The sequence below is a fragment of the Akebia trifoliata genome, chromosome 4 (assembly GCF_017979445.1).
Source record: "Akebia trifoliata isolate Shusen 1 chromosome 4, ASM1797944v1, whole genome shotgun sequence".
Lineage (NCBI taxonomy): Eukaryota > Viridiplantae > Streptophyta > Magnoliopsida > Ranunculales > Lardizabalaceae > Akebia > Akebia trifoliata.
In genome coordinates, this window is record NC_141378.1 from 11,644,497 (window position 1) to 11,662,167 (window position 17,671).

General features: G+C 33.1%; 1 protein-coding gene across 2 annotated transcripts; it reads left to right on the forward strand.

Moving 5' to 3' along the window:
- Positions 1-9,163: 9,163 nt before the first annotated feature.
- Positions 9,164-16,462, forward strand: LOC147403787 (ABSCISIC ACID-INSENSITIVE 5-like protein 5). 2 transcript variants are annotated; one of them, XM_086439524.1, is made up of 5 exons: positions 9,164-9,319; positions 10,276-11,525; positions 14,905-14,976; positions 15,199-15,237; positions 16,184-16,462. In XM_086439524.1, exons 2-5 carry the CDS (start codon positions 10,398-10,400, stop codon positions 16,259-16,261), a joined length of 1,317 nt encoding a protein of 438 aa, XP_086295650.1. In that variant the 5' UTR covers positions 9,164-9,319; positions 10,276-10,397; the 3' UTR covers positions 16,262-16,462. The 2 variants fall into 2 exon arrangements, with proteins under 2 accessions (XP_086295650.1, XP_086295651.1); XM_086439525.1 differs by having other exon boundaries at positions 15,208-15,237.
- The last annotated feature ends 1,209 nt before the right edge of the window (positions 16,463-17,671 follow it).

The following is a 17,671-nucleotide window of genomic DNA, read 5'->3' on the forward strand; positions in this document are numbered from 1 at the left end:
TTCTTATACTGGCCAATTTCTGTCGAAATTAACTCTCTCTCTCTCTCTCTCTCTCTCTCCTTCGAAGATAAATACTGACCTTTACATTTTGTGTTTTATATGTTGGGATTATATAAGTTTTTATGAATAAATTTTAATTAGTCTGGATTTTAAAATATATCTCGAGAATACATCATATATTGCAAAGATAAATATCGACCTTTGGATTTCATTGTTTCAAATGTTGGTATTGTGAAAATAGCCTCACCGTCAAGGTCGGTAAGAAGCACTTAAACAAGGTCATTTTGGTCATTTCATAATTATCAGAGCATTTATCTTCTTCACGAATGACGGATTAATTTGACTCTAGAAATGGACTCGCATGGCACTACATCATAGTTTCTCAAGTCCGTCCTTTCTTATATTAGAAAAGACAACTTATGAGTATTAGAAAAATTAAACAAATATCTCAAAACCTTACCGAAGTTTCTATATTAGGTAGTGATGATGGGCCTACTTCACCTACCATTATCGATGAATGTTAATTTTATAATTATTATTAACTTTTACCAATAAAAATATCAATTTGTTTTAATTGCTGAAGAAAATATTCTTGAATTGTTATATTGTTCTGATGTAAATATTTTAATGTGATTAAAAAGGTATGTTTTATTTTTCAATTTTTTTAAGAGTCGTAATTTTTGGACTCATTTTTTTTTCACTATGTACTCGACTGACGTGGCAATAGCACAAAATCATAGATCGTTTTCTTCAAGATACACAAAGAAAAGATCTATGATTCTGTGCCATTGCCGTGTCAATTAAATACAGACCTAGTGAAAAAAATCGAGTCCAAAAATCATTAGCCTTTTTTCAAATGATCATGAGTTTTAAATTACTTGTAGATAGGGTTGTCAATGAATTGAACTAGACACAAAATTTGGTTTGTTTTGATTCGATAACTATAGGTCTAGATCAATTATTAGATTCCATTAAGACTTTGATTTGATCACTTTTTGGATCATTCATCCATCAATCCACTAATGTGTTTGGAGTGTATAATTAATGTATATTTATATTTATATTTTATATCTACTTCTATCAAAAGGAGTTGGTCCGATTAGGACTGATTCAAAAATATTGATTTATTTTTTGTCAACTTAAGCGAATCCATAATTATGCATATCGTATTGGACTAAGTCTGGAATCAAAATTATAGATAGGATAAGTATGAATCAAACCCTGAGAGATTGGCTATATGGCTATTTTGAATCCAATAAGTAGTGAGAGTCGGTAGGTTGTGTGTTCGATACCCAGTGTGAGTAGTGGCTCCTCGAGGCCACCCACGAGGCAGGCATACCCACACTTACCTGTTGCATGTGATGTGCGGGTGTTGCACGTGCCTGGGAAAAGGACCCATATGCCTTGGTCCAAGCCCTAGCTCATCCAATCCCACTAATCAAACGTAAGTTCGGATACCTCCATTAACAATAACAAAAAATACGAATCAAATTTAGTTCTTACTAGATCATTACAAATTGGGTACCAATCCTATGTGTGTTACTTTAGGAAATTTTCTAAATAATGTTTCATAATTATGACTGTGGGCACAAAAATTTGATCCTATATTTGGTCTCTGTCTAATTACTTTAAAGGGTCAAGAACTACCTGATCTTCACTCTTCTCTTATTGGTTGTGTGAATTTTCTAAATAATATTAGATAATTATGACTGTAGGCACCAAAATTTGATCCTACAATTGGTCTCTGTCCCATTACTTTAATGAGACAAGATCTATCCGATCTTCGATCTTCTCTTATTAGGGTGGGAAGATTGCAAAGAATCCTACAATAAAGTTAGATCATAATTTGGAAGTGTGGGCTCAAAGATGGGAAAATTTCACGATTTGGCCTTCCACAGGTTTCCTTTTTGTAGACTTGTCCCCTGGTCAAATCCTTGAGAATCCTATTATTATCACTTTCCCAAGAGCTGACACATGGACGGATGGAATACATGTTGGCATACAATTGGATTTTTTTTTTGTCTATCTTTGAATGATGACAACCGATATTAATTTTTAGTTTGCTCAATTATTTTTTATCAATTATCATTATAGAATGACATTAACGAGAAAAAAAATTTACTCCTATTAAAATACATGCGAAAGTAGGTGAACTGTCATGTTTTCTTAAGTCGACATAATAGATTTACAATTTATATCTTTAGTCTTGACGCTTGAAATCTCTATGTGATCATGATTCGATCATGGGAGAGGATATTTTTTTTGTTCCTAATCCCACAATGAATATTATTAATATTAATAATAATAAAAAATCAAATCTAAGCTTTTGTTGTTTGAATTTTAAAAATGTTAAAAAGCAATTCAAGTGTTAGGATGGAAAGTGAAAATTTCAAATACTTTGTTAATATTTTGGATACATTTGTTGAAACTATAAGTTTACTCTCACGTCGGATTGGGAAAAAAAATTTCAAACTAATCAATAGATTCTTAAATGTTGAACTAGGTTACAGGCTACTACGTTCGTTTTCACCGCCATAGACTTGTTGACTAAAATGATCTTGACCAATGGATGGATGATTGATTGGTTGTCCAATCGTTGCAAGGGTGAGACGTTCCCCTTGGAATCACATTGGGTATCCAAGCGATCGATCTTACTCATTCATCATTCAGAACATAAGTGTCGGTCGATATGATTGTAGGGAATTTGTTTTTTAGAGAAATATGAATTTCTCGGGACATGGTTATAGGAAAATATGATTTAAAAGGAATTCAATGTTTATTGTACCAAGGAAAATGTGAAAGAGAATTGATTTTAAAATTTGGGGCTCAAGCTCACCGTAAGAGAAGACGTGCGAACATAATTTTCCTAAGGGTGGGTAAGAAAATATTTTTCTACCTAGAAATTCCTAGGAAACTACACAATCATACACGTGAAAATGGCAATTGTCTTGTAGAAGATCCTTTTTCTTGTCCATTTCCCATGAACAATCATGCAAACATTGGTTTTCGAATTCTTTACTATTAGTGCAAAAAAGTATAATGTGGTTCCAAAAATTTTAAAACAACAATTAATAATTTTTTCACAATCATAAATGATTAAACAAAATTTTTAGTTAATATACATCTCTTTTATATATGTATACTAGAGTTACGGTAGAGGCATCCTTTTTGGGGGTTAAAAAGGAGAGATAGTAAAGCTAGAGTTATTATTGAAAATGGGTTAAAATAGGATAGATAGTAAAATCGGAGGAATATTATTATATTAAAAAAAAATGGAAGAGAAGAAAGGAGAGGAAAGCCAATAAAACCAATGGGGGTGAAGAGGAAGGATAGGAGAGTGTGGATCCCGCTCACTATAGTTAGAAGGGACGATTATCCCCCACTAAATTGTAGTTGGAGTCAGCCCTGCAATTGTATTTTATTTTATATATCTTTATAAATATAATGAGAGAAGTGGTTCGATACTAAAATTTGGATCTCACAAATGCCCCCATCTTTACATTTAAACTTAATATAATTAGGTCATTTTGATCAAAAGTCAAGAAAATCCTATGATCCTATAACCATATTGATTTGTTTTTAAAATTAGAAAAATATACTTTAATATTTTAAATTACAAATAAGTCTTTATGATACATGAGAATTTGCACATACCACCTTTTAATCTATATAGTAAAACAAGATCGATTGTCTCCCCTCTTATTCATTTTGATCCTCTTATAAAAAAGTATTTCAATGACAACTTTTAATTTTTTTTTACTTTTCTCTTCTTTCTTTTTGAATAATACCCAATTTTGTTGTATTTTTTTTTTTCAATAACATCCCTTCAATTTTATTATTTTCAATCTTTTATTCTTTTTCAATAATACCCTTCCAACTTTATTATATTTTCTCTTGTACACCCCTTAACCCCAAAAGACATTTGAAGCAAAATTTAAAATATGGTATCGATGACATTGGAGAAAAAAGTAAAATTTTCAGGGATTTCTTTTATCTTTTAATTTGTTTTAGGGAATCCTAAAAGCATCTTTCCATCTCACCTGTGGGTTTGATGCCCTAGTTCACAAGTAATTTGAGACTTGTCTTTTCCATGACAAAGAGAGGTACCTTATCAAGGTTTCAACATTTGTTTTCTTTAAAAAAAATTATGGTGTACTACTAATAATTTCAATATTATTAATTAGGACTTTTATATTGTTAAGAAAGACATTTTTGTAAGAATTTATGTAATTAGGTTTAAAACAGAATAAAAAACTATAAAACTATTTTATTGCAACCACTAATATTGTTCATTCCGTTTAAAATTATATTAAATTAAATTATTTTAAAATTTTCCCTTACTTTCACTATGTCGGCTAGTTCACAATGAAGTTGAAATATCCAAAGATATTTGAAATTATATAAATTATACTATAAATTTTATTTAAATATATATAGTTTACTAATTAGTTTAGTTGGTAAATTTTTTGGGTGATGACACCAGAGACTTGGGTTCATATCTCGCCTGCATCGAGTTACTGTACCCATAAAAACATTCTTACCGATAAAAAAAATCATTGTAATAACAATCGTTTAAATTCAATCTTATCATCTAAACAACACAAAATCCCAACCAATAAAATATGAAATCCAATGATTGAGAAAAATATATATAACATGAGGACATATCACATATCTCTAGGATAGTTATTGGGAGTTGATTTCATATTTTTCATGAGTTATATGATCCCAATGTATCTCTAGGATGTATACATATCCCTAAGATAAATATCAACTATACCTATAGTTATTTTATTAACCTATTTTCCAATAGAATTTTTTTTTAAGCCAAATCTTTGTTCCATTAAATGGATTTCTCTATATCCAACCCACTCTATTTTGAGGGGATTTGTGAATGTTTGGTCAAAGGTCCAAAAAAAAAAAAAATGCCAGTCAAATACTCAACAGTTATAATCATCTTTATCAAGTTGACATTTGATCTCCCATGTTTGTTAGGTAAAAGTCATTAAATGCTTAAATCTCAATTCTTTAAAGATAAGTCAAATGTACAGCTTTTATATGATTTTTAATTTTCCTTTTCTCGACTGTAATCCTATACTCCACGATACGGGCAAGTTGCCAACTCCGGGATTCCTTCTCACTGAACCATGAATCTTGGAGTCCCAAAGTTTAGAGAATTTTTAGTTAGCAATCGAACTAAACTTTAGGTAAAAAATCGATTTAGACGAGAAATTGACTCCTGAAAAAGACAAATTCAAACATGATTCCTCCTTTTTCAAGAATCCAATTTCTCGTCTAAACCGATTTTCCACCCCAGAGGGTAAATATTTTCCCATCCCTCCCTAAGAGAAAATGATTTTTCTGCCCATCAAATGCTATTCTCTCAAGAAATTTCCCACCCCAAAACTTTAAACCAACTCACCTTTTTAAATTCTCCTGTCAAATTTATTTTCTCGGTAATTCATTTTCTAAGAAGTTTCCTCATGGGCTTGATATTAACAGATGTGCATCCATGGTGATTACGGTTTATGGCCCACCAAAAGAAGCTACAGTCAAAATAGTGACACGTGTCAACAACAAAATATGATGTTTTGTAACTTTATTCTATTCCTGAAGCACAACAAATCATTACTCTGCTGCCTTTTTAATTGTACGGTAGGTCTATTTTGTTGGATCAAGTAAGTTTGCACTTCGATTAGTACGCATCTCTAGGATTTGTATCGGATAAATTGATAAAAAGTCTATTATTCGTAACTGTATACGCGTCAAGATCAAATATAATGCTTTCAATACAGATAAGATCGAGGATACGTGAACGTGTTTCTTATTAAACAGTAATATAACACGTGGGATACATATATTTCAAACCAAGTTAAAGATTATTTTGCTCCTAAATATGCCCTTAACATTGGCATTTATTGGGTTACAACTATCAATGTATCGGGATCGGATTAAGGCCAATTTGATACTGATTCAATAAGAATTGGTTCGAATCCTGAACTAATCACGCAAGCATCAGATTGTGTTTGAATTTGCCAACCCAATTTGCTATACATAATTTAATATAATTCATATATTTAAAATAAATACATAATTTAATTTACATACTTTATGACATTTTATCGGATCCAGACATGTTTATTCAAAATTGTCAAAATACACATTCTCGATTCATACCCCAAGCTCTCATACCATAATGGATCAAATTTGGGTTTGATCACATTCTTTTATAGCCTTAATTACAATTTCCCCATGTAAGGTTGTGAATAGATTTAAACAAGGCTGATCTGGTACCGATCTGAGAGGACTTGAAATTGATCTGATAAGAATTAGATTTGATTGTTGTTGGGTTGATTGATTGTTTTATCGGATCTCAATATTAGTATCCAAAATTGATTTGATACCAAAGACCTTGGATCAAATCCTACCAAAAATTTTTAAACTATATAAGACAATTTTTGACTCACCAACAAACGAAATATATGATATAACTTACATACAGTCCAACATTTTATTGGATTGAAAATGATTGGTTTAGAGTAAATCTCAAAGAACGTCAAATTGAATCCTTATCCAAGCTCAAATCATTGGTCCATAACCAAAGTTATTGGATCAAGATGAATAGGATCTCAACTATGATCCTATTATTGACAATCCTACAAGTAGGAGATGCCACCATTAATAAGATTAGGGACATCCAAAAGAGAACATTGACTTAGATTATTTGTGTATGTTCAACCAAAGTTGATTACAATTTAAGTAATTCAAAGAAATCTTCACATTGAAGGTTTTTAAAAAGAATCATGATAATCCCGACTTAGGCACATGGCATACTCAATTAACTTACCTAACATGACAAGTTTGAAAATCGTAGATGTACTGTCAAAACTGCATCTTTTTTTGGGAAATCGTAATTCTATATCTCGAGGAGAGCACATCTACTACTTTGAGCCTGTCACGTCAGATAAGTCGATTGAGTCGCCATGTGGCTAAGTCAAATTATTAATACTCTTTAAAGAATGCGAGGCAGGCAGGGGTAGAGCCAAGATTTTCTTGTAATGGGGGTAAACTATGATTAGTTTTATAGTTGAAGAACTTGAAGATGAATGATTTTAGAAAGAAATTTAGAGGTGTTGAAGAAAAGGATATTTAAGTCATTCCCAATTAATATATGAGAATGCCGGCCAATGTCATAAAAAAATTGAAAGAGAAGTTTCCTACTAGTTGTCCAGCTTTAGGGTTGATGCATGACGTACTTGTGATGTCGAGTGATATTAAAATTGGCACAGATGCTTGCTTCACCAATATGGATAATAAAAGAAAATAAACCATTATACTTCAGTAAGAAAGCAACATGTTTAGACCACCATTTTATTCTCATTTACTTTCTTCAACTGTCATAACATACATAATGAAACTTATAATTAAATAAAAATATTAATAATAAATCTAATTTTTAATTTATGAATTAAAAGTTTTATGTTTTTTTTTTTTTAAAGATGGTTGTGATGTGATACTATTTCCAAAAAAATAAAATATATCCATTATTGAGTAGAATTGAATCTTGATTTTTTTTTTTTTTATATTTTTTCCAAATACATTAAAATAATAGTAAAGTAACTCTAATATTTGATAAACGAAAAGAAATTGATTTTGCATATGCCAACTAACTTAGTTGGTAAAGTCTGAGGGTGATGATATCTTATATTTGGGTTCATTTACGGGTAACATCTTAAAAATAATTTTATTAAATAATAAATAAATAAAAATTCATTGAAAAATTTTAAAGGATGTTTATTGAAGACCCAACTACCATCCTACTAGAAAAAAATATTCAAGATTTTTTTTTTGTTAAGAAGGGTATTTGGGCCAACTTGCGCACACGGCACATCAACTATTCCCTCCTCCCCATACAAGACTTTCGAAATAGGACTTTTAACCCTGTGATCTATGGTCACCAAATATTAGTAATTGGTGGGAATCGAACTTGAGACCACAGGGGGAGTTAACCCCGAACTGCTACCACTCGTAAGAAAGATATGAACACACTTTCAAATTTCAACAATAGATAACTTGGGATAAGACTTTGTTGTTGTCATTTGTGCACTACTATGAATAAAGATGATTTTTTTTTTTTTTTATTAATGTTGTATGCGTTTTGTTAACATATCCCCAAGGGCACACGTTAAGGTATATTAAATACACCTTTAAAATAGGCATTTGAGGGTATTCAGATCAAAAAAATCTTTTGAAGGCATGGTAGGAAATTTAATTTTCAATGTGTATTTAATGCACTTAAACATGCGCCCTAAGGATGCATGTTAATAAAACCCATATCTTGCCTTTTCTAGTATAATGAGAAAAGGCAGAATAAAATGATTCGACACCAATTTTACATCCCACAAATACCCACTTAAATTTAATATAATTAAGATCATTTTGATCAAAATAAAGAAAAATGCATCCCATGTGTTATTTAATTTTCCAAAGAGAAAATTAATAATAATTTATTGAAAATAATGATTTAAAAAAATTTTAAAAAAAATCTGGTCATAGGTTCCTCTAGTGCATGGTTGGATGTATGTAGAGTGTATTTTTGACATTTAATTTTTTATTTTTTTTGAAAACATTCAATTCAATCAACTATTTTCCTAAACATGCGTACATACCTTTGGTTTGTTACATTTAAAAAAAATATATTAAAAATATTATTTTTTAATAAATAATCAATTATTTTTTTTTAAATTATAAAAATATCATTTTTACTATATAATCTTTAAAAAAAAAAATCTTTAATTAATATTTTAAATTATAAGTCTTTTTAATTTTTTAATACATGTGCCCTTGCACATCCACTTTCAAGTTTGTTTAATAATTAAATTAAATGAAACAAGACCATATTAATTATGAAAGAAATCTTGTCCAAAGTGACCCTTTATATACCCTAACCATTTGGGAGAACAAGCAACGAAAAAAAACTAAGGTCCAAATCTAACTTTTTATGAGAAGAAAGTGGAGATGGACGATCAGTATGCCTCCATGTAGCTTAATTCTATTGCACCAACGTCACATCAAAGGCTGCACATCCATTATGAGAGGCCCACGTATGGCAATGTTCAGGCTTCTAGCAATTATTTTATTATAAATTTATTGCGTTTAATCGAACCCCACTTTCTTTATAAATGTGGGAAACCTGTAGAACTCTTAGAGACGACACTTGGCATCACCACCGAGTGCGAGAAGAAGGCGAAGAAGAAGGAATCTCTCTCTCCCACTCTCTGGAAATAAAAACTTCCAGAAAATAAAAAGAAAAAAAAAGGTAAAAATCTTTATTTTTTTTTTTCCCCGTTTTTTTCGCTCTCTTTTTTCTCTTGAGTGGACCGTTTAAAAATATAATTTTTATTTTTCTATTTGTAGATTTAAAATAGTTTTGGTGTATTTTATCCTTGATTTTCGATTGAACTTTCTTTTATGGAATTTTGCTTGAATTTGAATTTCTTTTGTTTAGATTCAGAAGTAGGAAATGTGTTAGGGTTTTGTTTTGTTTTTTTTTTTTCAATTGAACTGGAAATGAGTTTTGATTGAATGTCCGAATTTAGTTTTATTTTTAAAAAAATATACAAAATGTCTTTAAATCACCCCCCCCCTCCCTTTTCCTGCTAATAGATTTAAAAGATTTTTGGTGTTTTTTCCATGATCTTCTTACTGATCTCTAAATTGTGGATTATTTTCATGAATTCTAAGTTCTTTTAGTTAGATTCAGTAACAGGAAATGCATTAGGGTTTATATTTTTTATTTTATTTTAAGTTAAATTTTTATTCATTTGAGCTAGAAATGAGGTCGGTTGAATGTCTGAATTTACTGTTTGTTTTGAAATTTCTGGTAGTTAGTACAGCAGTTGAATTTGGTTAAAGTTTAATTTTTTCACCTTTTTAATGTTCTTTCTAGGGTGTTCCTGCTTTGGTGAATGTTGGGTTTGATTTAGTGTCTGTTTTGAAATTTCTAGTAGTTAGAACAGTTAAATTTGGTTGAAATTTAAAAATAAAATAAAAAATCCTAATACTTTCTAGGGTTTTCCTGCTTTAGTGAACGTTGGATTTATTTGGTGTTTGTTTTGAAATTTCTAGTAGTTAGAACAGTTAAATTTGGTCGAAGTTTACTTTTTTCCCTAATTCTTTAATGTTGGATTTGATTTAGTGTTTCTTTTGAAATTTCTAGTAGTTAGAACAGTTATATTTGATTGAAGTTTAAATTTTCTTCCTAATTCTTTCTAGGGTTTTCCTGTTTCGGTGAATGTTGGATTTGAATTGATTACTAGTGATTCCATTCAATTTGGATTGATTTGATGAAAGTACGAGACAATTGGGGCACTGATTAGCTCAATTTATTGGAAAAAATGGGATCTCATTTGAACTTCAAGAACATGGGTGATGCGCCACCGCAACCACCGGAAGGCAGCGGTGGAGTAGGTAGGGCACCCGGGAATTTTTCGCTAGCCCGACAGCCCTCGATATACTCTTTGACCTTCGATGAGTTTCAGAACTCAATGGGTGGGTTTGGAAAAGATTTTGGGTCAATGAACATGGATGAATTCCTTAAGAATATTTGGACAGCTGAAGAGGTTCAAGCCATGGGATCCTCCTTTGGCGCACCCGAAGGAGGGCTTGCTAGTGGAAATCTGCAAAGGCAAGGTTCATTAACATTGCCACGGACGCTTAGTCAAAAAACCGTTGATGAAGTTTGGAAAGACTTATTTAGAGAAAATGGTGGAGATGGGCATGTCAATGATGGGTCAAATTTACCGCAGAGGCAACAAACATTGGGAGAGATGACTCTTGAGGAGTTCTTGGTGAGAGCGGGGGTAGTGAGAGAAGAGGCTCAACTGGCTGGAAATCCGAATAATAGTGCATTTTACAGTGAATTGTTGTGTAACGATAATAATCCTGGTCTCTCTCTTGGGTTTGGACAGTTGGGTCAGACCAATGGAGTCATGGTTAATCAAGTTTCCGAGAATAATAATCAACCCATAAATCAATCCCCTAATCTAACTATCAATGCAAACGGGGTTAAATCTTTTCATCCGCAACCTCAACAGCCGCAAAAGCAACAACAGCAACAACTCTTTTCCAAGCAACCAACGGTTGATTATTCGTCTCCGTTGCATCTATCAAATGCTCAGTTGGCTAATCCGGGTACAAGAGTTGCAAATGTGGGAATCGGGGATCCAACGATGAATAACAGTTTGGTTCAAGGAAATAGACTACAAGGTGGAGGAATGGGTATGGTTGGCTTAGGTGGTGGGGGTGTTACGGTTGCCACGGGATCTCCTGCAAACCAGCTATCTTCAGATGGGTTTGAAAGGAGTAATGGGGATACATCTTCGTTGTCACCAGTTTCTTGTGTGTTTAATGGTGGTCTAAAGGGAAAAAGGTGCAGTGGGACAGTGGAGAAGGTCATTGAGAGGAGGCAGCGGAGAATGATAAAGAACAGAGAGTCAGCTGCCAGATCACGGGCTCGTAAACAGGTGAATGTTCTTGAAATGTTCATTTTATACTGCTTTTGTTTCTGTTTATTGTTATGCGTTTTGTGCTAGTGACCTCGTTTTGTGACAATTTAAGCTTATGCATTATGATATCAGTTTCTGCATCTGTGCTAGTTTACATATTCTTATATACAATCGCACCGGCGTACTATAGCCACTGCTAGCCAATTCTATTGGTGTAAGATATTAGAGGATGTATGTTTGATTGCATGGAAAGTGACTTTCCATGGAATTTGAAATCCATGGAAAAATAGTTGTAGAAAATAAGTAGGGTTGGAAAATCAAATTCCATTGTTTGATTTTACTTGGATAAAATCATGGAAAAAATATGAGAAAAAAGAAGAAGATGAGGAGGGAGAGAGGAAGAAGAAGATGAGGAGGAAGAGGAGGGGGGAGGATGTGGCGGTGGTGGCGATTGCGAGGGTGGCGGCGGAGGCTACGGCTACGGTGGCGGCAACGGCGGCGGTGGAGGTAAGTGAGGAAGAAGATGGGAGAACGTGGTGGTGATGGTGGTGGCGGTGGAGGTAAGTGAGGAAGAAGATGATGAGAAAGATGGGGGGAGAACATGGTGGTTGTGGTGGCGAACGAGGTGTGAGAGAGAGAGAGAGAAGGTGGCCGGAGATGATGATGACGGAGACGGAGACGATGAAGGCGACGGTGACGACGACGTCGACGAGGTTAGTGTAATGGTGGTGGTGGTTGTAAGGAAGAAGAAGATATGAGTGGGGAAGAATTGGGGATGGAAATTATGGGTGTGGGTGGGAAAGTGAAATCCATGTTTTGGTGGACTTTTTGATTGGGGTGGAAAATGAATTTCCATTTCCATGTGCAATCAAACACTTGAAAAATGTCATTTTCCATGGAAATTGATTTTCCACCATATTTTCCATATGCAATCAAACACACCCTTATTAGAGGATTTTATGGGCCTCTTTCTTTGAAGACTTTCTTTTTAAATGGGATGTATTATGTAACATGAGGGTTAACTTTCTACACTTCCTTTTTTTTTTTGGTTAGCTCGACCATCACTCCGTTCTTATTTATAAGATACTTAATACCTTTAAAAAAGGAGACTCGACTTATTCCAAATGTCCCAGGGTGTCTCTACTTATGGGCATTTTGATGTTTGATGCAACAATATAAAGTAATAACAACTTAACTAAATCCTAACCACAGCCTTAATGATGCACACCGAAAATTACCTAACAAGTAAATAAAAGCTGGCTGCATTTGTTGAAACCTTACATCACCTCAGCCACCCATTTTGGAACTTCAAACACTAACCCATTCTCAAGCTTGAGCTAAGTCCTAAGGTTCATTCCCCCTTGTGTGGAGCATCCCCCCCTTTGGGGAGGATGACTTTCCAAATTCTTTGAACCTGGACCATCCTAAAGTAGAAACCCCCACCCTCCAAATTGGCCATTCGGACATATTGATCAAATGATATTGAAGTGTTATTCGGTGGATCTTTTGCTAGACAAATCAGAGGCCTGATTGATGATATATCTGGTGATCGTTTTGATCTGCATCAGCTTCTAACTATTCTAAATCAACCACTTCTCCAATGCCTAACACTTATCTTTTTACCAAATTACTTTGAAGGCCAGGGACAGCTTCAAAGCATTTGAGTGTGTATCTTACATGAACTGATCCCTATAAACATCCATGTGTGGATTGTCCACAAACTACGAGTACGAAATAGAGGGACTTGTCTCCCTTACTTTAGAGACAATTTGAACATCCACGAGTTTCCACATTACAAATCTTTTGCTCCATGCTTTCACCACCACAATGCATAGAAATGGAGATAAGAGGATTGCCTTGGCCTCCATTTAAGGCCAAAATACATTCCTCCTAAGTTTGATAAACTCAATGTACTCACTTAGCAATAAAAACCCTATCCAACTTCCTTTGTCAGAATCAAAATATGTTGTTTTTCTAATCCAAGAAACCCTCTTGATAGAATTCGTCCAATACCCTCATAAAATGCTCCAATGGAAGAACTTGGTGTTTTATTTCGAACTGATTTCCTCCAACTTGGCAATCTTCCACAATTCTACTCATTTTAAGTCTTCTTCTCCTATCCTTACTAGAAGTTGGACCTCCTTCCTTGCTGTCAATGGAAGCAATCTTCTTAAGTGGAAAGCACAATGGATTTATATTTGATACGTTAGTGTTTTTATGAGAATTCCCCTTGAGTTTATTCATTCAAAAGGAATTACTTCTGTGAGTAATTGATTCCTAAGCCTTTTTTCTGGTAGATAGAGACATTATATTTAACACAAGCTACTAACTTTTTCTAACTTGATGGACATTTCAACTTTGTGGATAATTCTTTTCTTTCTTTTTTATAGGAAATTCTTTCATATTATTTGGGATGAAATTCATGGGATTAGTTACGAAATACTACATACATGTAGGATATAAGAAAATGGTTTGAGGAAAAATGTGGAAAGAGAGGAGTTTTACTCTAAATGTGTTTTATGAAGTCCTGGTTGTACAAGTTTACAACCTTCTGCTTTTGTCATACTAAAGGGTTGTTTGATCTCTATACATTATTTAAGAAAATTTGGATATTTTAAGTAGCAGATCTAAAATGGTGGAGTGTTTTTCCTTCTGTTGATAGAGCTGCACTTGAACCCACCACCTCAAAGTTGCATTGCAATATGTCAACCAACTGAGCTATGGGTCAAGCACAATTTAATGGTGAAGTTTAGCTGATGTCACAAGAGGTGAAAGAACAACATAAGCTATTCTACACTCGGACCTCATAAACACAATCCACTTTATGATAAAACAATGGGTATTTTAGAAACACCCCCTCCCCTATTAAATTGGTGATATTAGGTTTACCCCCTTGCAAAATGCAACATTAGTTTTACCCCCTTGACCATAAGTCAATGTTGTTTTTTTCTTGATGATTTGACAGTGAAATTTTGATTTTTTTTCCAAATTTTAATTTAATAATTTAAGTATTTGAAGAGCATTTTGAAAAAAATCAAAACTTCATTGTTAAATTATCAAGAAAACGAAACCTTGACTGACGGTGAAGGGGGGTAAATCTAATCTTGCATTTTGCAAGGGGGTAATCCTTATGTCACCAAATTAATAGGGGTGAATTTCTCAAATACCCTAAAACAATGGTACATACATCTGAAACAAGGAGTCAAAAAGGAAGTTAAATCTGTCGCCACAAAATGGACATAATTGAAAAGGATCAATCCCCATGATGTTAAAGCTATGATGATTTATGACTTATGATATTTGTAAATGTGCTGGTTATGACAGCTTAGTTTTGTTTTCAAACATTAGTGCTTATTTATTCTTTCTTTCTTTTTTGTCTTGTTTGGGTTTCTGCCAGGCATATACCTTGGAACTAGAAGCCGAAGTGTCAAAACTTAAAGAAGAGAACGAAGAATTGAAGAAGAAACAGGTATGTTTATTTTTGAGAGATACTATTGCCAAACTAACTTTTGCCAACACCACCCCAATTCATATGTAAATCACCAAAGAATTGGCGCACACCTTGGGTTGGTGATAGAAAAAGTTGGCGTGGTAATAGAAGCTCTCTTACTTTTAATGAAGTGGTAGACGTTCCATTACCAAACATTATTTGAAATTTTTTGTGGCAAAATCTTATTGACTAAACTTCCAGACGCTGCAGGCAGAATTTATTGAAATGCAGAAAAATCAGGTACATGGCTTCTTCCCCCTTTGTAGCTTCCAATGCTAATTTCTATAATTTTTTACAAATCCTGCTTTTTGCATCAAATAAGATGTTTTCGAAGTCTTTCTAAAGCTTTCATGGCTAATGTCTCATTTCTGATAAAGGAATGAATCACGCTGCCGTGCAATAGTCCTCCACATATAGAGTTTAAAATCCTACATTTCATGTAATGAATGTAGGTTTAAAAAAAAGCTCCAAGTTGAATTCCCGAGGTTGTTTTACACGGTACACATAAAAGTTCAATTTTCTTGTCCAAAAAAAGTAAGAGAAGATCTACATTCTTCCATTGAAGATGGTGACACTAATTATGATTTTATATGAAGGGATGACACTTTCAATTTTTGCCTTTTTTTTTTTTAATCTGCTATTGGCACCCCAACTTTTACTTGTCACACCCCAATTAAAAATAAAGAAAATAAGTGAATTGTTGAGAATAAGTAAAAGCTGGGTGCCAATAGAAACTCTCATTTATTTTTGCTATATTTCTGTCATTTGGGTTTAGGATTTTATATGAGCCTAATCATAATTGTAAACAACTGCTGAAATTGTTTGAATGAGTCTTATAATGTTGAGATTATAATTTGAGCCAAACATTTGTAATGTTTGAAGAGTGTGTTTTAATCTTTATTTGGGGTGTCGTAAATCATTTAAGAAATTGGATTGTAATAAGTAAAAGTTGGAGTGCCAATTGCAGCTCTATTTTTTGTGTGTGGTGGGGGGGACTTCATACTGTGCATGTAGGTAGGAATCCTACATATTGGATTAAGAAGAAAAAACTAAGAAAAAAATCAACATTTTGGATTGGCAAATATAACACATTTGTATTTGCCCATCCAAATATATCTTACCCTGCGTTCCTTCCACGGTAAATTGAATAGCCGAAAATAATTACGTCTGATTTGGTTCTGGACAGGTCTTGGAGACGATGAAAGAGCAAAGCACGGGAGCCAAGAAGCGGTGCTTGAGGAGGACAGGGTCTGGACCTTGGTAAAGTAAGTAGGATTGTACATACAGATGGGATAGTAGTAGGGTGCCATAAATTTAAGAGACTTGATTTGTAGTTTAAAGACTAAACTTTCCTTATTCTGTGAACTTTGTTTGCCCATCTTTTGAACATCAGTAAGTAGTAGTTGTACGTGAAGAGAAGCGAAAATTTGCAATGTGACCAGTGTCTAAGCCCACATTCAATATCTCTCCCCATCGTCGAAAACACTTATCAACGTATTTGAATGTGGTGGGTCGTATTGGTTTTTCTTATTTGAGCAAACTTCCAACAATAGAGATCATTGAAGTTGTTCCAATGATGCACAAATAGCTTCATTTTCAATGGCAATGGCACTTGTAGATTCTGTTTAGCTCATAAATTTGAATTTGTTTGGTGTGCGACTACAATGGAATTAGAATAACAATTGCTTCTTGTAGCATACACACAAAAATGTTCGAAACTAAAGATACTCTTCAAGATGGGCTCTTACCTCCATTAATTGCATGAAATGAAGGGTTTAAGCTTAGGAACATAAGGATAAAGATGGAGGGATAAAATGAACCTTCAAGGGAGTGAAGACCACGGAAAATTTAAAATCCGATCACACGAGGAAAAGAAAATTTAAATTTGGATCAATAAGACAATTTTACATTATCGGATCCTGATGTACGATATGAATGCATTTATTTTAAAATTAAAAAATTAAAAAATTAAAAAAAAAAAACTCTTTTGGAAAAAATTTGTTGTAAATGATATTCTTATAATTTCATTCACCAAAGGGCATTTTGATCAAACAAATAAAATAAATTCACCCTTTGTTTACTGCATCTTGTGGTCAATCCCCGAAGTCCTAATTTTGCATTAGAGACACTGACTGCCCGAGTTTTTAACATTTTGCATGAGGATTACAATAAATTCCCTCTTTTTTCCTCCGTAAGACTAATCTTAGAACCGATTTGATTCTTCACGAAAAAATGGGTGAAAATTTCATTTTTCATAGAAAAACATGTTTTACTGATTGATTATTTTTTCCATGAAAAATAAATATTCCCCCACATCTAAAATCTAATATAAGATTTGATTTAATTTTATTTTTCCACCAATTCCCATGAAAACTTTAGTGAGTTATTTCAACATTTTCCTACAAGTGGAAAAAAAATTCGATGACTGGTACAATCAAACACTGACATACATCTCTCAAGAAACCGATTGTCTCATTAGACCATTTTATAAACAAATTGAATTTATCGAGGGTATTCTTTTCATAAGTAAATCTTACTGAATAAACAATTTATTCAAACCCCTTATCAGAAACACATAAGATTCATTTAAATAGAAAATTCTCAAAAAGTACTCTAAAACCGCTTAAAAAAACGTTAAACCAAGAAAACAGCAAACACAATGCCAGTGGGTGAA